Source organism: Cavia porcellus, unplaced genomic scaffold, assembly GCF_034190915.1.
Source record: "Cavia porcellus strain 051 isolate PalLab524CR breed Dunkin Hartley unplaced genomic scaffold, mCavPor4.1 scaffold_17, whole genome shotgun sequence".
Classification (NCBI taxonomy): domain Eukaryota; kingdom Metazoa; phylum Chordata; class Mammalia; order Rodentia; family Caviidae; genus Cavia; species Cavia porcellus.
Window position 1 is genome coordinate 26,356,066 of NW_026947500.1, and position 22,569 is coordinate 26,378,634.

Consider the following 22,569-nt stretch of genomic DNA (forward strand, 5'->3'; position numbering starts at 1 on the left):
ATTCCATAGTGATCAAGAAAAAAATTATCTTGATATGCTCATGTTTTTTAATCTTTTTTTTTTTTTTTTAAACAGTAACTTGTAACATTTCTGCAAAGGCTGGCCATATTTAATGTACATCAAACACAAATGCCAGTAGGACCATGAACTGGTATAACCCTAACAGAAAGCAATCTGGCAGTATTTATTAAAAATAAGCATATCCTTTTCCCTGGCAGTCCTATGTGAGGAGAAATCTATCTGATAGAAATAAAAGCACCGGTTAGTAAGGATTTGGTTTTAAGAGGAGTATAACAGTAGTGCTGGAATTTTCAGGAATCAGAATCTTTAAAACTCCTTCCATTTTTTTTTTCTTTTATATTCAATGGGAAAGGATCTTGCTATGTAGCCCAGGTCGCCTCTGAACTCATTAGGTAGCCCAGGCTTGCCTCAAACTTGTGACCCTCCTTTCTTAGCCCCAAGTGCTGCTCATGACAGGTATGTGCTACTACATCTTCTGGCTCGTCTCTATTTATCATTTTCCACTTACGACAGTTAACATGTGCTCATGTTTGCTGCAATATGAGAGATAATCCTAGGATATATATATCCAAAAGCAAAAGTTAACAGTATTTCCCAACTGTCTCTGGTGTCAGAGTCATGAATACCAGCTCTAACCACTTGCAGGCGACAACGCCTTCTTCCACTTACATCACTGGTTTTTTTTGGGTTGCTGTTTCTTTTTAAGCAAACAAAAACAAAATATAATAATATTAAGCATTCTATGCAACAGTAGTTTTCTTCTTACATCACGGACAAGTAGCTCCACACTGCACATGTGCTTTGAAAGCTGCGTCTCCACAGAATGGACACGCCCTTGTTCACTCGCTCACTCCCCACTGGTGATTACTGAAACCTATGTTTTAGATTTTTTTCTAGCAAAAATACTTGCTGTTAGGCTGCTCTTAAAATCAAATACTTATTTACTGGTGTTTTACTTCTACAGGAAAGATTTCCTCTTCCACATGGAACTGCCAAGGAAAAGCATATGCTTATTTTTAATGAACACTGACAGCTTACTTTCCCTAAGGGGTACAGTAATTCGTGGCCCCATTAGCAAGGCAGGGGGGTGTGTTTTCACAATCTCACCAGCAACACACTGTGCTTATATTTTCCCAGGTTGATAAATGAAAATAAGTACTTGTATTTAATTTTGTCTTAATTTCTTTGTTAATGGATATTTTTTCTCTGATGTATCTCTTCCTCCTTTACCTTTTTTCTACTTTTGTCTCTTGAGTTTATAGGAGTTTTTTAAAAATTAGGTTGTGAGTTCTTTGCCATATATGTACTTTTATTTTCCTTCAATAAATCATTTACCTTTGACAAGTTAAACATTTTAGGATTTATCATTTCTTGCCTTAAGGAAGATCTACATTATACCACGATTACACAGATTCTAAATTTTTTTCTAGTAGTTTCACATTATTTATTTTAGTTCTTTATCCAAAAGGTCTTTATTTTGTCTATGTTACATGAGAATCCAGCTTTTCTCCCCAGAAGCATAATGAATTATACTAACTCATTTATTAAATAATTTCCTAGTACGTATTATGATTTCACACACACTTGCCTTTATTCTAGGATTCTACTCATGTTTTCTTTTTTTTGCCTACTTCTGGGCCAGTATCAAGTTTTTTCACAAATATTTTATAACATTTTAGTATCTATTAAGTCTCTAACAGTCTTTAAAAGTTTTTTTCTTGGCTATCACAAAGATGTAGTTTCATGATTTTAAAAATAATACTGGAGACTGAGCTGATAATTTTCACTCTCAGCCACTCCCCAGGCTTGCTTCTTTCTCATTTTGAGACAGGGTCTCCCTAAGTCACTAAGTTGACCAGGATGGGCTGAAACATGCAATTGTCTTGCCTCAGCCTTCCAAAGAGGGATTACAGGTGTGTCCCACCATGCCAAGCTAACCTGAAAATAATTCTGACCATTCTAAAAAATAAAATATTTAAGTCCTAAAGAATTTATATATTTATTAGGGAAGAAATAATATTTTTATAATTTTAAAGTCTCCATAGCAGGCATTTTTATTTAGGTCTTTTTTTGTGTGGATTATCATTAGATTTCATTTTTCAAATTAAGAGTGAAATGTGCAACATTTTTTAAGAACGGATGTTGGTATAGTTATGACTCACAAACAGATTTCCAGTATCTCCTGAATACTACCCTCTTAGGATCTCAGTCACATTCTATTCATTCTCTTTCCTCAGAGCCAGCTGTTTTCCCCTTTCAGGTCTCAGAACACAGTGTGTGGCTAGGTGTGATGGCACACGCCTGGAACCCCAGGACTCAGCAGGCTGAGGCAGGAGAACTGCTGACAGTTACAAGCTAGTCAGTCTGGGCTACACAGTGAGTTCAAAGCCTGTCTGAACTACACAGTGAGACTGTCTCAAAAAACACACACACTCTGTGTGTCCTTGCTCTTTCACTGCTCTGTTCCGACAGCTGGCACTGTGACGGTCTTGGCTATCCTGCACTACTGGGCCTATACAAAGTAACTTTTCAGTTAATATCTGAAGCATAACTGAATGAGCTCTTTTGATTAGTCTTACCCTCCCAGGCTACTACTGTGTATAAAGACACAAACAATTTGGTGGACCTGAGAATTTCCAGAAAAAACGCAGTTTTCAACAAACTGCTCAAACAGTCTGACAATAGCTACACCTACTGTTCTGTGATATACCATTCCATTTACATTGGACTTGAACAAGCAATTTCTATGTTGGTCTGAAATCCTGGGTATGTTAGTTTTTAAGGAGAGTTTCTAAAAGTTTATTCATTATATTTATTTACTATATTCATTCACTCTCAAACATTCATTAAACATTTACTACTTTGTTACTGTTTTGTATGCTGGGATAAAAAAATCAGTCTTTGCCTTCATGAAGCTCTTATCCTAAGGGGAATAAAACCAGAAACAAAATAATTTTATAGCTAACATTTCTGTGTTAACTATGTGCTGTCATGCTTCATGTGAAATAACAAATTTAATCTCTACAATAACCCTATAGAATGTTGTTATTCCCATTTTACAGATACGGAAATTAAGGCATTAAGTAGCTATATAACTTGCCAACATTGCCTAACGAATGAAATAGAGGTGTGAGGGCTGGGGATTTAGCTCAGTAGTGTAAGTGCTTGCCTGGCAGGAGCAAGGTCATAAATTCAATCCCTGGTTCCAAAAACCAAAAAAGAAATAGAGGTATGGGATTCTGACATTGGTAGTCTGACTCCAGATTATAGGCACTTAATGTTTTCACTGTTCTCTATACAATGATTTTAATCCATTACTGAACTATAATTAAAATTTAATGAATTAAAGGGCCTTTTTATAGGCTGGTCTAAGATCTAAGCAAAAACTCTGTCATTTGGCTTCTAAAATCTCAGCAGCACCAGAAGGGAGTTACTTTTCTGTCATCCCTGGGTGGCAAAGAGCTTAAAGCTGGCAAAGAACCTGTAAGAGTGACACTGTGGCTTTTTCTTCTCTCACTATAGTTGGAGATCCCTAACTATCCAGAAAGGAGGGAAATGGCATCTGGGGAATCTGCTCATCTCTCCTACAAGCTAGCTGTTTTAAGCAGCAGCAGTGGCTTTAAATGATAAATGTGCTCACATTTATAAAAGCAATAGAAGGCTGGGCATGGTGGTCTACTCGGAAGAATCACAAGTATGAGATTAGCCTGGGCAACTTGGTGGGGTCTGGTCTAAAATTTAAAAAGTATTGCAGTTGTACCTGAGCAGTAGAGTACTTGCCTAGCAGGTGTGAAGTCTGAGGTAACCGGGCTAAATCCTCAGTAACACACACACACACACACACACACACACACACACACACACACACACACACACCCCTACACACAAAAAGGAAGTACCATGAATGAGGACACTGAAGTGAGGCCAAGTGGTTAAATTTCCAGCACAAAGCAAGATAGCAAAATGGGCTTAATTAAGGCAAGCTTGTTCCCTGTGTGGCCTGTGACATCTGTACCATTTGCCACTGTCAGAGGAGCCTTTCTGCAGTCCCGATTTGCACTACCTTGTGATGCTGCCCTCAAGGAGGTGGTATTCACAGAAGTCACTCCATTGAGTAGTGGGAACTGACACTCTGTCGAAGCTTGGAAATTTGTGGAAGGGCTAGAATCTTTTCTTTCTTTTTCTCCTGTACTGGGGTATGACTTAGGGCCTTGTGCACGCTAGGCAAGTGCTTCACCACTCAGCCACATCTCTAGTCCAGGACCCAGAATCTAGATATGCAACAAACAGGCTCCATGCTGAATGTCAACAGGGGACTTAGAAACTGTCCAAAGTATATACATGAAAATGCAAGTTTCAGAAGACACAGTTTGATGATATGTAAGAAAACATCAAGGTTTTTACATGACTATCAGAAACTTCACTAGCCACTTCAAGGGCAGTGTATGAGGCATTGGTATGTATGCACATGTAGGCATGTACATGAACTATTATCCATTCTGTCCTAGCACTTTTTTCATCCTGACCCACACATAATTGTTGGTAATAGTAAGATTTTATAAAGGGAAAGTACCAGTGCCTCTAAAATAGTTGCATACTATTTGATTTTGATTATGTACATTGCACTGGAATGCAGTGCTACAGAACTTAAAAACCATCCTGTGTTTAAATGATCTGAGTTAATACCCATAACCATCAGTTGTTAAGACTGTGTAAGCTGAAAATCTCAGTATCTTACCTTTCACAAGTGTAACACTCGCAGAACTCATTATTTTCACCAAAAAATCCATCTCCATAATAACAAGAAATTTCTTCTCCAGGTTCAATATCTCTTAGAGCCTTTACACAAGCTGTATCTCGACCAGTTGACACAAACTGGGAAAAAAAAAAAAAAAAGTAACTCATTAAGTGTCTGATAGCTGAGGCAGAAACAAAATAGTTGAGAATTTTTTTTAATGCTCACCTTACAGTTAGGTCTGCAATCTGAAAAATGCCCAAAAGAAAGAGTTAATTGCTGTTAAGATCTGAAAAGTGAACAATTAAAAAATTTGAAAATGCTTTTCAGACAATTTTACGAGTTCTGATAGAATTTATGTTAAACTAGAAATATCTAATAAATTTGTGGGGGAAAAATCCTATTTCAAATCCTCTTAAAAAGAAAACAGATTTTATTGACTCCAACAAGACTACTGCTCAACACCAGTGCAGTCACCCTAGAAATGTAGCTTACCATGGTTTATAAATGCAGCAGGACCCAGCCAGAGTTGTGCACAGTTTTTCCTTGTGGAATACATGACACTGAAGTCGTTTTCTCCATGTCTCAGTAGCATGTTCTCCTCAATTTCTGAAAGTTCGGCAATACAACCCACCAGTAATTCTATTTTGTCATTTCGTTTCCTATTTAAAACATGTGGTGTTAAAAATTACTGGAAATTGTAAGTATGGCTTCCTTTTAATAATAAAATAAACCTCAGTAACAGAAATTGAGAAACCCTACCTGGGTAGACTAGGATCCCACCTGGGTGTCTCCCCTTCCTCCTTGGAGCCCCACTGCCTGATACTATGGCTACCTGTTTCCTATTTTACTTATACAAGAGAATGAAAGCTCCTCCAGGACAGAAACCAGGTAGCTGTGTCTCTTAATGTCCTGCAGCTAGCCTTGTTTTTCACAGGTGGAAAGAGTTCAAACAGTTCCTGCACTGCATTAAACTTGCTGACCACTAGCTGAACCAGACAGGGACTAGCAACATTTAAGGGTCATGAAGACCCAGAACTGTGGTGTCACCAGCTAGAGTACACGGTCTACTGGGAATGTGATGCAAAAGCAACTTGCAGTCTTTTTTGGTGCTAAAAACTGAACCTATGCTCTACCACTGAACTGTATTCCCAGCCCCCTGCTCACCAATTTTACTTTGAATTAGACTGTTGCAAAGTTGCCAAGCTGGGCTCAAACTTTTGTTCCTCCTGTCTCAGCCTCTTGAGCCACTGGGATAAGTGCTTGCCCCTGTGACTGGACTCAAATTGAAATCTTAAGTTTTCTAGTAACTACATTGAGAAAGTCAAAATACTTTATTTTTGTTTATTACTTATGCTCCAGTTCAGGTTGGCCTCAAACTCTTGGTGATTCTCTTGCCTTAGCCTTTCCAGTGCTGGGATTACAGGAATGTGTCACCATGGCCAGATGCCATTATTTTTAAATAATATTTTTAAATCCAATATACCCAATATACTATTTCAGCAAGTAATCAATATGGAAACTATTAATGAGAAACAATGCAACTTGAAACAGTGCAACTTGTGTGTATCAGACAGCACTTAATTCAGATTGGTCACATTTCAAGGACTCAGTGTAGCAGACAGCTACTATACTGCATAGTGCAGCTCTAGAATGCTAGAACTCAAACTTGCTTGAGCCTGCTGTGGTGGTGCATGCTTATAATTCCAGTCACTTGGGAGACTGAGGTAGGACGAATACAAGTCTAAGGCCAGCCTGGGCAACTCAGTGAGATCCCTACCTTAAAGTAGAAATTATAAAAAAGCTGCAGAGGTAGCTTGGTACACTGCTTGCTTACCATGCATGAGGCCTGGGTTTGATCAAAATCCCCAGTATTAAAAAACAAACAAACAAGGTAAAGCAAAGCAGAACTTGAGAGGCTTTCTTCTTGGAGGAAAAACAGAAGAGGCATTATAGGAAAGACACAGCCACACACACTGTCTTTCATCTACGGATTTTAACTCTTGTAGTAGGCTCAACTCCACCACTTTTAACCAAACTGACACATGTACATATACATACATTTTTTGTTTTTCGGTATCAGGAATTGGAACTCAGGACCTTGTGCTTGCCAGGCAGACACTTATGCCACTGAGCTATATCCCCTGCCCTACATGTATATTTTTTAAGCAGGTTATATTTTGGGGTGTTTCTACCCATAAATGACCTACAGCCCTTACAACTTCGCCATCAACCTTTCATCTAGGACACTAGAAGATGGACTGGAAGCCAGGTCATCCATCCTGGAATCTCTAGTCTTCCAGCAGGTTAAACACTAAATAGGCTCAATACCAGAAAAACAACATGTAGGTCCACAGATGGGACCTGGTTCACTCCAACTTCAGCCATGGGCCATAACAATGGCACCAGGCTAGCTCCTTTGGAGTAATGCTAGCTTCAACCTTTATCAGAAATTTACTTTATAGATTTAGAACAGTATAATTACCACTCTTTTGTTGCAACTATTTTGGCTCCATTTTGTTCTGATGAATATCTATTACAAGGCAATATTTCAAATCCACTGTCAGTTGCAAACATTCGCAAGTAAATAAATACCTAAAAGAATAGAAAAAAATGACTGTAAACTGTTTACCCTGCTAGAATGTCTCCGTACTGTAAAAGCACACCACCAGCAATACCATAAGAAACGTAAGATGATTAAATGACAAACTTTATTACTGTTACATTTCAGTACCTAATGCCTGATCTATGTTTCTCTAAATATCTTTTTTTAAAACAGGACAGGCTCATTACGCAGTTCAGGATGGTCTTGAATTCACTATGTGGCCCAGCCTGCCCTTGAACTTTGTAGCAATCATCTGGCTTCTGCTTCCCACATGCTGACATTATAGAAATATGCCACCATGGACAGCTGACAATTTTCTCTTAATCATCCAAACAATTGCCTATGTTCTAAGATCTTCACACGTTCACTAGTCTATGAAAAATGGACTTAAATTTCAGTGTTTAATATCCAGGCTTTAGTTTATTATACAATCTTATGCAAACTGGTCAACAATTTTAATCTTAATAAACTTACATGCTCCTTGAATAATTTCTCCTGCATTTTGTTCTTGTTAAGAAAATAGTGCCGTGCCCATTCACCTGAAGTTAAACATTTGAAGGCTTTCTCCAAGTGTTCATCTTTTTTAAAACGTTCAATTACTTCCTTTAGTTCTTCTTGCCTTCCTTTAATAGGCCGAAATCTGAAAGAAAAACTCCAGAGTTTAGTTATCTACCACAATTCTTGGGCTATTAATCCACTGTAAAGATCTTGAAAAAGAACTTATACCCTAAAAATAGCCATAGTTATGTTAAGGAAGACCTAACAAAACAATCAATAATCTTAATAATTACTATTTAACTATAATGGCAATGATCTGAAAATGCGATTTTCTTCAAACTATAGTTTAATAATTTTATTTCATTGTTATTTAACTATGTAATGACTTAGATGATTCAAACAAAAGCTGCCTGCTTCAGGCATACACTAGTCATCTATTTGGGAAGAAACAAAATGTAAAGATCTAGAATGAAGCATGCCTGACTCAAAGTTAGAATGACAAGAATTTTTAAAAACACGCGGAATGACTGGGGAGTCAGCTCAGCGGTCTAAACACCTGCCTGGCAAGTGTGAGGTCTTGAGTTTGATCCCTGGTGCCAAAAAAACCCCAACCCAAACCAAACCAACCCCCCCCCCAAAAAAAAACCATGTAGAATCAATCTGGAAGACTGTAATGAATGTGTTTCAAAAGTATGGTGAAGCAAACAAAATCACACTATAAATGAAAACCTCAACCAGTCTTCAGATATACTTTGATGTTATCACCACTCCCATGAAACAGGTACCTGACAAGTACATTCAGAAGAGGATGCAGGAAGTTTATGCTGCCAGTGAAACTGCTGCAACATTAAAAACTGTTGCAGTAACATTTAAAAAGGCTTCTAATATAAAATCAGCCATAATTAGGGATTGAGCCCAGGGCCTTCAGGCTGAGCTACATCCTAGGACCCCTCCCCACTTTTTGACAGGGTCTCACGGTGAAGTTCAGCCTGATCTTGAACTCATGGCAATTCTCCTGCCTCAGCCTCCCAAGTGCTAGGATTATAGATGTGTGTAACCATGCTCAATGCCTTTTTTTTAGACAGGGTCTTGTTTGGGCTTGAACTAGTGATCCTCCTGTCTTTGCCTTCCAGAGTGGGGGGAATGTAGTATACGCTACTGTACCTGGAAATACTTAAGACTTCAATTTCAAAGTCTCTTTATGTGTCAATTTGTCTAATTTTCTGAAATATGGGTTTTATTTTTTTAAAAAACTATGCAACAGAAAAAGGAGTTGCAGACTGTTCAAAAAAAATAAAGAAAAAAATATTACTGGCTCAGGAAAAACACTTGAGCTATGCACTTAATATTTAAAAATGCACATTTCATGAGTCTGAATGTTACAAGTGAGATGAGGTCTAGCACAAGCTCCAGTACAGGCAGCATTCAGCAGAGTTCTTTTTCCAACACAAATGGAAACATTTCAGCAAGATTTTAAGCTGAGGTATTTCTTTCGCAGGATTATTTACAAAGTGTTTTATACATACTAGCACACAAAATACTGTGAGAAATAGCAGAGAAAGAAGATTGTTCTTGAACGGAAAATTTAACTGGGAATAAAAGATAAACATACACTTGCATCAAGTATTTGGGCAAGGCATTGACATGCAAAAATATAATATGGTGAAAATTCAAAAGTGTAGAGACTATTCCTAAGTCGTAAGAATTGCTTGGAAAGAGTTTTGAAGTTGACAGTAAATTCAGTCATGAAGGTAGTAAATTTAGCTTGCTTTCTTTTTTTGGTATTGGGGATTGAACTCCCGACCTCATACTTGCCAAGAAGGTGCTTGTGCTGCTGAATTAAACCCCTGGCCTTGTAAATTTAGCTTTCTAAAAAAGCATAATGTTATAGGCAGGAAAGAATTACAGGGAAGGCAGAGTGAGAGGAAATCTAAGCAAAGGACAATATACGCTTGATTCAAGTAGTTGACCACAGTAGAGGGTTAGCAATAGTAAAAGAAAGTACTACAACCAGGAAGAGGTAAGAAATGAGGTAAAGAGCAGGTATGATACTGTTCACTGGACAAGAATTCTACAAAATTTCACATGCATTAATACATAGGGATACCACTAGAAACTTACTAGTTACAGATACTCGTTAACTCTGGATTCTCACAATTCTTAAGCAGAGCTATCTAAGAATTCAAACACATTTTAGAGGTACATGAGGGAATGCACTAAGCATTTATTTCCATTTTCAGCCAGGAAATCCTTAACCTGACATAACAGGCCTATTTACATATGAAGAACACATAAGCCAAGAGAAAGAAGTTGTTGGCTAAGAACACTTCAAGCAATATAAAATGTGAAATGGTGGAAAATAGAGAAGCTGTATCTTATATAGTAATCAGAAAAGCATAGATCACTTTGAGTAAAGGTAATAATTATCCACAATATTGTGTGGTAGGACTACAAATGACAGAGTCAAGCTATCTTTAGATGTCTGATGTGGAACTGACTAATCATGACACTCCATTTAAAAATAATTACATGTGGTTGGGGACACAGCATAGTGGTAGAGCACAGCATGTGTTTAATTCCCAGTATAGCATAAAGCCAAATCAAATCAAAACCAACCAACCAAACAAACACAAAACAAGAAAAAACACCTCCCCCAAGTAAAATTACATGTCTCAACATACAATAAACCGAGTTAAGGCTAAACTCACCTAAAAGGTCTTAAGAGCATTTCAGAAAAACAAGCTACTGATCTGGAATCAATCTTGGATATCTATAACAGGCTTTATGTGTAACCTACGCTTTTTGAAACACATTTCTTCCTATCTAAAAACATCTTTCACGTATCCTTAGTTTACAATTTGTTCATGATGCCAAATAACTTACATACTAAAACAACAAAAAATAATAACTAGTAATATTTTTACTTCACTCCTGATCTTATTTCCACTTTTCTGACTTGTATTTGTATAAACTAAACTCATGAAACTATCCCCTGCTACTCACTAGTAAGCACCTCTATTGCATGACAATTTTTTTTTTTTTTGGTCTCCAAAATGTTAAAACCTATTATCACAGTTGGCTGTGACAGGCATGAAATGATAGTGAGGGGAAAGAGGAAGAAAATGGTTATATGGTACAGACAGGCAGAAAACACTTGTTTTCAATTACCTTGTAAATATATATAAAAAATCACTGGGTTACAGTGGACATCAAAACCCATCTATAAAAAATACTGTGAGAAATAAAATTGGTTTTAATAACGTAAGACTATTATAGCTGGTAGGGCCAGAGCAAAGCCACTGAGGATCTTAAAAGAAAATAATCTTCTAGTCCTCCCCATGCCATCTTTTTAAAAAAAATTCTGCGAAAGACTCTTGCTAAGTTGTCCAGCTGCCTTTGAAGTTGTGATCCTTCTCCTCAGTCTCCTGAGTGATGATATTAAGGAATGTGCTATCACCCTGACTTTAGTATGTGAGCTTGAGATCTAGGATTCTAGATTTTTTTTTTTTTGTCTTTTTCATTTTTATCGGTACCAAGGATCGAACTCACGACTGCCTGCTTGCAAGGCAGGTGCTTATGCTGCTGAGCTAAATCCCCAGCCCCGGATTCTAGATTTTTAAACTTAGTACTGAGGTGACCTGTTGGGTGGCACAAGAAGTTTTGGCATTTCTAAAACAGTATGTCCTACCTTGCTTTCTATTAACACAATATCTGCTACTTTAAAAAAACCAAATATTTTTTTTTCTTCCTATGCCTCTGATCAATGGTTGGTATAAAAAATTTAAAAAAAATCTGTAGTTTACAATCAGCTTTTACTAGAAGGGGCAGGAAAAAACATCCAAATTCATGTTCCCACACACCTGTTCCCCTCTCTCTCCAGAGACTGACTTCCCAGGTTTGCTTGCTATTTGGTTTTTCTGTGTCCAAACCCAAGAGACCACTGTGGCAATGAAGAAAAGCTGCAGATTGGTATTAGCTGACTACTGTGCCCTTCATTAGTATGTACCACCAAGAGTTGACTGGAGTAGGCGGGGGGGGGGGGGGACAAAAAAGGAAGAAAGAGGAGAAAGGAAGAGAAAGACAATGCTCAAATATTTAAGATACAAAAATAGAAAACCGTAAGGAAACATAGTAAACACATTTCCCCCATCTGAATGAAGTTTCACGCAAACTGGGTTTGTAGATACGCAGAGAAGTCATAGAACCAGAGCTCTCCATTCCTTTTTGACCTGCAAAGAAATAAGAACCCAAACCATACCTGGCTGAGCCTTGCAATCAGTGCTTAACTAATCTGCTGTTCTTTTAAAATTACCCTGTTATAAAGTACGAGTTTTGTTTTTAAGTATAACTAAGACCAAACTATTTTAAAAGGTTACAAGTCATGTTTCTGCTTACATCTCAAATTAACATTAAAGAGCACTACACAGGTTGGAACACATTAATTTGTATCTTATTACTGGTTTGTATTGCACTCTACCTACCTCAGAGGGTTGTTATGAGGAAAACTTTCAGATTTTGAAAAATGCCTTGAGCTCCTCGAAGGAAAGGCGCTATATAAATGCAAAAACAAATAACGATAAAAACTACTTATACGATTTGTATTGTAATTTCTAAACAAGACTTACAATGTTTATTGTAGCAAAACTCTTAAAAAAAAAAAAAAAACACTGGTATTTAAGAACTTCATGAAGCCACAGGCAGGCTCAGAAGGATAACAATGCCAGGTTCTTATAGAATTCTATTCCTTATTTATTAAGTTAGGGAAGGTCTCCAAATTTTCTTTACACATTCTACTCAAGTTCCTAATTTTAAAGTGATTAAAGTCATTCATAAACTCATACCCCATAGATACAAAAGCAAAATAAAAGTTAGTTACAATGGTGGAAGGTAGGTAACTATATAAGCTGACACTTGTATAATATCATCTCCTGAGCTTACTGCCTGAGTTTCCCCTGTACATAGTTTATCGTCAAAGCTCAGGGTCACACTGCCTAAACAAGGAGGCATTACTGAAAACATACATCTCATCTTTATAACATCTTGTCTCCAACTTCTTTTAAAACAGAGGTAACATTTCTTCTCTTGCTAAAAAGAATTTTTATGTTGCACAATTGACTACAAGTTTTTCCTAGTAAAATTAGTATTGTGTTATACTATGTATTCATTCTACAACTCTTACTTGTTGGTAAATATAGCAATATATTGAAATTACAACATAAGCACTCAGGCAAATCATTAAACATCTTACTGTTTTAAAACTATTCCTGGAGGTCCACTGAAAGAAGGGAATCAAAAGGGTTAAAATGAGAAACTAACAACAAATTATAGGTGTATAAACATGAACAAAGAGAACCACTTAACAATTAGCAAAGAACACGCAGAAAATTCAAGATCTATAACATTTACCAGTCATTTCTTTTGTGCCTCAAAGATTGAAGTTCAAGAATTAACAATTTACAAGTATTTTTATACTCTAGTATTGATACTCCTTATTTTCTATAAAATACTATCTTCGAAAATGATTTTAGTCAGCATTTCAGTAAATTGTTGCTCTCCATTCCTTTTTGACCTGCAAATAAATAAGAACCCAAACCATACCTGGCTTGCTAGTTTTATTTTGAAGTAAGTCCACTAAGATGAAATAAGTATGTGTACCTTTCATTAAGACAAACAAACTTATTAATAAAGGGGAACAGTAGGTATGGCTTCACCATCACTGGCTATTTAAGGAACTGTGTAATTAAATATTGCCCTTAAAAAGATGAGTAAAAGTCATGTGAAAGTTTACTTTGTTTAACCGTCTTTGATTGTAGATGCTTCAATTTCTGTAGAAACAGAATGTGGTTATGAGTCCTGAGATACAGTAGTATCTTTAGTGTTAGCATCTGTGTGGAATCCTTTAGTTCACACTTTATTCATCTACTTCTTGCAGGGGATAATGAACCCCAGGGCCTTGCATATGTTGAGTAAGCACTCTGCCACTGAGCTACACCTTTGGCCCCTCTGAACTTGACATTTATGACTATCACGTTTTAACTGAGTCTTCAGAAACAAAAGGTAAAAACTTTTTAACTCATTTATCACATCACCATGGAACTCATAGGCCTGATGGGTCAAGAACTAATAATTTCAAATATAGCCTGGGAGCTGTTAGAATTGCTGACTCCTAGGACCTACCCTGAAGCCACTGACTCAATGTACTTTTTAACAAGATTCTCAACCACTAATGGGTAAACTAATTGTGACCAACAGTGGTCTAGGAGGACTTTTATAGAAAATTGGAGGGTTTCTTTCTTACAGAAGTCATTAACAGTTATTCTTGGGAATAAAGCACAGGGGTTTCAGAATGCAAGAAGTTCTTTCATAAACCATTAGAACTTTTTTTTTTTTTTTATCAGTACCGGGGATCAAACTCACGACTGCCTGCTTGCAGGGCAGGCGCTTATGCTGCTGAACTAAATCCCCAGCCCAGGACTTGTAATTTTAATGGAATAATCTTTTTCTTTTTTTGTGTACCGGGGATCGAACTCACGACCTTGCACATGCCATGCAGGCGCTTGTGCCACTGAGCCAAATTCCCCCTCTAAAATGTTTTTATACATTTGTTTATCTCAATCTATGAAGTACAATCAGCAGAACTTTCTCAAAGACTCCAGGCTAACATCATGATTCTCTGCAGTGGTATCCAGCGGGCTACCAGACTTGCGTCAAAACATGATTCACATATTCACATTCCTTAACTCAGGGAGGAAAAAAAAAAAAAGAGTGAGGGCTAACAGGTGATTAAAATTCTTCACTGGGGATTCAATCCAGGATCTCTGCATTGAGCTACATCTTCATCTCCCCACCCTTTTGAAAAACTTTTGAGGTTAGGGTCATGCTAAGTAGTCCACATTGGGCTTGATCTTGCTGGGATCACAGGTAAGTGCCACTGCATGCAGCTGAAATTCTATAAATGTCTTCTAGGTTTAGAAGGTAGAGAATGAGCACTGGTCTTTGATGTTAACAAAGGAAAAAGGGGAAATATACTTAAGTAATAATGTAAATTTAATCTTAGTTGGATCAGAGCATCAATCTTATTAATTTCCCAGAGAATAGGCAGTTACCTGGTAGGAAACTTTAGATAATCTCTCACTTCTATTCCAATGTTTCAGTTCATTTTACCAAGTAAAGGTATGTGATGACAGCAAATTACACAAAAATACCCAAACTACTCCTTTCTGAACTTAAAATTGATAAGTGAAGTATAGTGCACATTATTTTAATGAGAGCAAAGGAAAATTAGGATGAAAAAGGCACGCAAGGCTTTTCTTCCAGTCACCTGTAGTAATCAATTCTTCCATCTTCAACTGTCAGTGTCCATATACCTTGAATTCTCTTCCTGGCTTGTCATAGGAACTGGGCTACAAAATGCCAGTGAGTGTGATGGAATGAGAAGGAGCTCTAATCCTAACCCCTAACCCCAGGCCAGACTGGCTCTCCACTCTAAATCTCTGCTGGCATGCTCTTCATTCAACTCAAAACCCTTTGCCTCAGATGCAAAAAAGTAAAGCTGCAAACCTATGACCTCCTGTTTGATGGCAGAAACAATTACAAAATGATCTAGGGATCCTTTCTAAGAGGTAATGTTTAAGAGAGTATTTGAGGCCTTAAATGTTAAAGGTTGAGAGACTAAGATGAATGCACTTATATTTTATACATACAGCAAATGATACTGAATAAGTGGCAATTATTTTAAAGTATATAATAAAATTATGGGGAAAATGCATCTTAAGTTAAAAAATGCATTTTCAAGGTTTTACAGGATGTCTATAAGACTTTGCACTTAAGTAAAATAATTATAAATACTGAAAACAAAACAAGCAGCTATTCCACCAGTTTAATATTTAAACAGAAATATTCTCAGGTAAAATAGAATTAAAATTGATGAGACTCTTAGTAGCTTGCTTTATTTGTCTTGACTCAAGAGAAATCCTTCTGTAGCAAAGAATCTTCTTTTAATGTCATTTAAAATTTTGAAAAGTAAAATTCATTTTTTTTCCTGTAGTACTTGGAGTCTGAACCTGGGATGTTCACAGTGAGCTATATCCTCAGCGATTTTTTATCTTTTGAGATAGTATCTTGCTAAATTATTAAACTTTACATCTGAAAGCCTGTAATCCTAACTCAGCCTCCTCCAGTGCTGGGATTACAGGTGTCTACCACCATACCTGCCAACCATCTATTTTGTTAAATCTGTTCTATTCAGGATAAAGACTTAAAATTACCTAGTATTCATTTTGTGTGTCTGAAAACCTAAATAGGGATCAAGAACCAAACTGGTTGCTAGGTCGTCATTTTCACAGAGTTCCTTGGCAGACATTCCAGAAGATGGCACATAGCGACTCTGTCCTTCAAATCCTGAATTACCATTACCTGTGAAAAGCAAAAAAAAAGTAATTTAAACTGTAAAATACTTAAATTTATCTTTACAACTCTTAAAAATCACTGCCCATTCAAGCTAATAACCAAAAATAAGAATACTTATTTCCATCAGTTTTAATAATTAGGAAAATAATATGCTTGCTTAAAAAAGAAAACCAAATGCAGTAAACTGAGCCAATTACTGAGAGTATTTTGGGCAGCAAATATCAGATTTACAAAGAATGGGCTCTGAGAAGTTGGAAGACTCTGGTTCTAGTGATTTACTCTCTCCTTAAAGAACAGCCAGGAAACAAGATAGCAGGATGGCATTATTCTAATGAGATGGCCTATGGAGCCATTACATAAGGATGGGGTGAGAAGGAAACAAGAACTCAAGATAGTTTCTGAAGTTTCTGCAAGAAGTGCCAAAACTGTGAATCTCAAGAACCAACACAAGCCTCAAGGAGTTCAGTTTCTTGCTTTTGTGAAGGGCAGCTAAGTGACTACTATCCCACTTTGAAGGCAACTTAGGTCAAAAGGTTCAAAAACTTGCTTGTCATCACAGAGCTAGGTAGCAGAAGAAAGGGAAAAAAGTGTAGAGTGATAGTTCTATTTATTTTAAATAATTTTCAATGAATAGATAAAAATACAGACTGAAATATGTAACTGAAGTAATTGAGTTTAACTGTGAAAATCAATGTTAAGAAATTCACATTTACACAGATTAAGACTTGTTATTGCTGCTAAAGTTTGATGCACACATCATTGACAGTCTTTTCATGGAATTAGCATATATAATTTATAGGGCATCATCATACTTTTATGGCTCTCAAAACTAAAATATAAAAGAATTAGAGGGCTGGGGATTTAGCTCAGCGGCATAAGCGCCTGCCTTGCAAGCAGGCAGTCATGAGTTCGATCCCCGGTACCAATAGAAAGGAAAAAGACCAAAAAAAAAAAAGAATTAGAGACACAGAGGTTTAACCTTCATCTACTTTTTCACAAAAACAAAATAAACACATACAGGGCCCTGCCAAGTACAGGTACATGATTTTACAATAAAATTAGCTACATGTCTGCCATCAAAATTTTTTTTGTTCTTTTAGACAGATGTAGTAGTCCAGGATGGTGCTGAACTCACTATGTAGCCCAATCTCCCATGATCTCATAATCTTTCTGCTTCAGCTTCCTGAATGTTGGCATTATCAATATGCACTACTACGGCTCTGAAATTGTTACATTTTCATAAAAGCTTCACTGAAGGGGCTTAGCTCAGTGGTATAAGCGCCTGCCTTGCAAGTGTGTGGTTGTGAGTTCGATCTCTGGTACCGATAAAAAAAGAAAAAGACAAAAAAAAAAAAAGCTTCACTGAAACATATTTCACCTACTATACAAATCATTCACTTAAAGTATGTAATTTTTTTAAACATACTCACAAGAGTTGTTTTGAGTTCCTGAGATAAGAATCTCACTCTGTAATGCAAATTAGCCTTGAATGCCAAGAGCAATTCTCCAGCTTCAGCCTCCCAAGTGCTGGGATTACGACATGCGTCACCATACCCTGCCCTTTTACATTATGACTCTATGTGACAGGTTTCTTTCACTTCGCATTATTTCAAAAGTTTATTCACATTACTCCATGCGTATTTCATCCTTTATTATGATTAAATAATGATCCATCGCATGTGTATGCTTCATATTTTGTCCACCCACGTGCCAGTTGGTGGATCTGGTTATTACAAATCATACTGCTGTGAACATTCATAATATTACTGTGTGTACATTATGTTTCTAATTCTATCTAGGAGTAGAAATGCTGGGTTAAGTGATAACTGTATGTTTGACTGCTGAGGAACTGCCAGACTCTTTAAAACTAGGAGTTACATTCCCACCAACAGTGCTCCAAATTCTCCACAACACCTGTTACTACCTTTTAAATTTGAGATGTCCTATTGATTATAAATTAGTACCTTATAGTTTTGACTTTTCTTGATGACTAATATTAGAATGTTTCCTGTGCTTACTGCCCACAATAAAATCTTTTCCTGTGCTTATTTGTCTATTCAGATCATTTGCCCATTTTAAAACTGGATTTTGTCTTTCATAGTTGGTTTTGAAGAGTTTGTATGTATTCTGGCTACTAGTTCCTTATCAGATTTGATTTGAAAATATTTCCTCTCATTCTGTGGTTGTTTAATGATGCTAGCAGTGTCTCCTGAAGAAAGTTGCAATTTTGATCAATTTTTTGTTGTTGTTCCTTACCATTACTGAATCTCAAGTCAGGAAAAATTATGCTTGTTTTCTTATGATTTTTATAGGTTTCACTTTTACTCTGGGGTCTCTGATTCATCTTATCTTTAATTAGTTTCTACATGTGGCAGAAGCTTAGCTTTAGTCTTTGCACATGGATACCTAATTTTCCTAACACCATCTGCTGAAAAAAGACTATTGTTTCTCCACTGAATTCTCTTGGCATTCTTGTCAGAAATCAGTCGGTCAAAATGTGAGGATTTGGGGCTGGGGATTTAGATCTGTGGCACAAGTACTTGCCTGAAAAATGTGAAGTCATAAATTCAATCCCCAATAGTTCAATCCCTTTAAATTCAACCCCCTCCCAAAAGTGATTTCTGGACTCTTAATTCTATTCTGTAGATCTATGTTTATGCCAAATCATTAACTCCCCTGATTACCGCAACTTTATAGTTAGTTTTTAAACTGGGAAGTATGAGTTCTCTAACTCTGTTCTTTTTCAAAATGATTTCGCTATTCTGAGTTCCTTGAATTTTCATAAGTATTTTAGGATCAGTTTGTTATTTGAAGCCACTTAGGACATTAATAGGTATTATGTCAAATCTACAGATTATTAAAGCAATGTGGCCATCTGAACAATATTAAATCTGCTAGTCAATGAACATACAGTGTTTTCCCATTTAGGTCTTACTCATTTTTCAATGGTTTATAATTTTCAGAGTTCACACTTCTGTAAAACTTCTTTTACTTCTCTTCTCTCTCTTGTTTGGCATGCCACTGTAAATGAGATTTTCTTTTTCTTTTTTTGTTTTGGTACCGGGGATTGAACTCATGACCTCACACTTGCCAGGCAGGCACTTATGCCATTGAGCTAAATCCCCGGCCTGTAAATGAGATTTTCTTAATTTCATTTTTTTTTTTTTTTGTCTTTTTTTCCTTTTTATTGGTACTGGGGATCGAACTCACGACTGCCTGCTTGCAAGGCAGGCGCTTATGCCACTGAGCTAAATCCCCAGCGCCCTTAACTTCATTTTTGGATTGCTCATTCCAAGTTTACAAAACATGATATATTTCTGCAGACTGATATTGTATCCTCTAAGCTTACTTAACTTTTTATTAACTCTAATAGTTTTTTTCAGTGGATCCCTTAGAATTTTGTTTCTGAGGTAAAGTCTCACTATGTAGTCTAGATTGGCCTTGAACTTGTGATTCTCCTGCCTCAACTTCCCTAGTGTTGGGATTAACAGGCATGTGCTATCATGTCTGGCCTCCTCAAGGTTTTCTACATATGTAATCATGTTATCTGCAAAACAGAGATTGTTTTATTTCTTCCTATCCAATCTAGATTCCTTTTAGTCCATTTTCTTGCATAACGGCTTGGTTAGAACCTCTAGTAGAATGCTGAAGAAAAGTGTTGACAGGATACCCCAGTCTTGGTGGATCTTAGGGGAAAGCAGTATTTCACCATCACATATTATAATAACTGTGATTTTTATTTTTTTTATAACTGTAATTTTTAAATAGATGTTCTTTATCCAGTAGTGGTATTCCCTTCTATTCCTAGTTCAGTATTTCCCGTCCTGAAAGTATGTTGGATTTTGTTAAATGCTTCTTTTGAATCTACTGAGATGATCATATAATTGTTTTTTGTCCTTCACTCTATTAATGTGGCTTATTACACTAATTGATTTTCAGATGTTTAATCAATCCTGCATGCCTCAAATAAACCCCTCTAGGTCATGCTACAGAATTCTTTTTATATGCTGTTGGACTTCACTGAGGACTTTTACGTTCGTGTTCATAAGAGATACTGGTCTGTAGTTTCCTTGTGATATGTGATTTTAGAAGCAGGATAATGAGTAAGAAGTATTCCTTTCTCTTTTATCTTTTAGAGCTGTGTGTGGTAAGTTGTTAATTCTACAAATTGGTAGAAATCTTGAAGAATTCACCAATGAAGTCATCCGGGATTTTCTTTTTAGGTACCAGGGACTGAACTCACAATCTTGTGCTTGCTAGGCATGTGCCTCCTGAGATTTTCTTTGTGGGGAGAATTTTTTTTTTTGGTAGTTTTAATTACTGAATCTCTTTATCTGCCAAACAGGTTTATTCAGGTTTTCAAAAATTCCTTCAATTATTTTCAGTTGTTTGTTTCTAGGAATTTGTCCGTTTTATCTGTTACCTAATTTATTCATATACAATTATTCATAGTATTATTATATCAACTTTTATTTCTGTAAGGCAGTTAACGTCTCCTTTCTTTCATTCTTGAGTTTAGGAATCTCAGTTCTCTTTTCTTGGTCTTTGCTTTTTTTTTGGTACAGGGGATCAAACTCACCAACTCACACTTACCAGGCAAGCACTTGAACCACTGAACAGCCCTGGGTTTTGCTTAAAGTCTGTCAATTTTGTTGATCTTTTTAAAAAATTAACTTTGGTTCCACATTTTCCGTACTTTTTCCTCTTGTATTTCATTCATTTCAACCCTAATTTTTATTATTTTCTTCCTTCTACTAGTTTTGGGTTTAGTTCTTTTTAATTTTTTTTCCCTTGTGTTCTATAGTGAAAGTTAGGCTAACAACATGAAAATTTTTTTCTTTTTAATATAGGCTTTTATATCTACTCTATATTTTCATGTATGTTACTGCTTTTTAGCTTCATTCTATAAGTTTTATCCTCATTTTCATTCATAAGTGTTTTTTAGTTTCTTATTTTTTTCTTTGATCCACTGATTATTTTGTAGCACACTGTTTAATTTCCATGTATTTAGTTAACTCTCCCAATTTCTTTGTATTATTAATTTCTAATTTTATTCCATTGTAGAAAACATACTTTTACTATTTCAATTTTTTAAGTTTATTGGGACTTGTCATGTATCTTGTCCTGGAGAAATGTTCCATGTGTACTTCAGAATAATGAGCATTCATTCTGCTATTGTTGAGTAGAACAGTACTCTACCAATGTAGAGTAGCATGCTACAGATGTCCACAAGTCTACCTGCTGTATTTGGTTAAATGCACTCTTTTCTTATTGATATTTTGCCTAGTTGTTCTATTATGAACTAAAGGATCCAAATTATTGCTGAGTTGTCTATTTTTCCCTTCAATTTGGTCACATTTGGTCACATTTTTGAAGTGTTAAGTGTTCCCACTAAATGCTTAAAATAAGACAGGAATATGGCACATGATGATAGCAGCTTCAGGGGTGAGGTGGTGTCCACGGAGAGGACAGCATATTCAGTCTTGGGCTCTTTCCTCTTCTTTTTTGTTTTATTTTTGCAGAACTGGGAATTAAACCTAGGGTCTTAGGCAAGTCACTCCCCTATACTCCCAAATCCTTTCTGTTTTTCAGACAGGATCTGGCTAAGTTGTCCAGGCTGTCTCCAAATGTGCAATCTTCCCCACCTCAGTCTCCCAAGTAGCTGAAGATATAGACACAAGTCATCATACCCAATGGGCTCTCTGCTATTCTTATACTCTGCAGGAAATGGGACTGGTTTTCCACAGAAACAGGGACATGATCTGATATGAAAAGTGGCAGTCTGGGTGAATGAATAATACAATCCATAAATGGTAAGAAGGAAATGAATTAGAACTGTGCAATATATTTGGAAATGCAGAAAACCATTGACTAATCCAAACCACTGGGCACTGGCAATCTCAACACAAACTGGGAATATTCAGCAGTGCGTAGATTATTGTTAGGAATAGCAGGAATTGAAAGTGTGTCCTCTTTAACTCTTAAAAATGTTGTCAAGAATATACTCTCTTGCCCCGTGTGGTGATGCATGCTTATAATCACAGAACTTAGGAGGCTCAGGCAGGAGGATCACTGTGAGTTCAAGACCTGCCTGAGCTACAAAGTGAGCTCAAGGCCAGCCTGAACTGCACAGCAAGACCCTGTCTAAAAAAAGAAATAAAGAAAGAAAACCACAAAGAATATACAGTGTTAGACAACCTTTATAAAATGCCTATTTGTATTTACACTTACTCCTAGGCATCTCATTACTCCGACAGAACTACTGTAACAAGCCTCAAAGAAATACATGGTAATAAAGCAA

The 22,569-nt window shown here is 36.6% G+C and overlaps 1 protein-coding gene across 4 annotated transcripts in view; it reads right to left on the minus strand.

Moving 5' to 3' along the window:
* The window catches only part of Kmt5b (lysine methyltransferase 5B), a 58,735-nt gene that overhangs the window by 13,564 nt on the left and 22,602 nt on the right, over positions 1-22,569 (minus strand). For all 4 annotated transcript variants that reach the window (XM_003468314.5, XM_013150841.3, XM_063227637.1 and 1 more), the window contains exons 3-9: positions 16,127-16,274; positions 12,341-12,409; positions 7,836-8,001; positions 7,242-7,351; positions 5,252-5,418; positions 4,985-5,004; positions 4,760-4,896 (exon numbers count right to left, since the gene is read on the minus strand). In XM_003468314.5, coding sequence (XP_003468362.1) covers positions 4,760-4,896; positions 4,985-5,004; positions 5,252-5,418; positions 7,242-7,351; positions 7,836-8,001; positions 12,341-12,409; positions 16,127-16,274 — 817 coding nt within the window. The remainder of the gene's footprint in view (positions 1-4,759; positions 4,897-4,984; positions 5,005-5,251; positions 5,419-7,241; positions 7,352-7,835; positions 8,002-12,340; positions 12,410-16,126; positions 16,275-22,569) is intronic.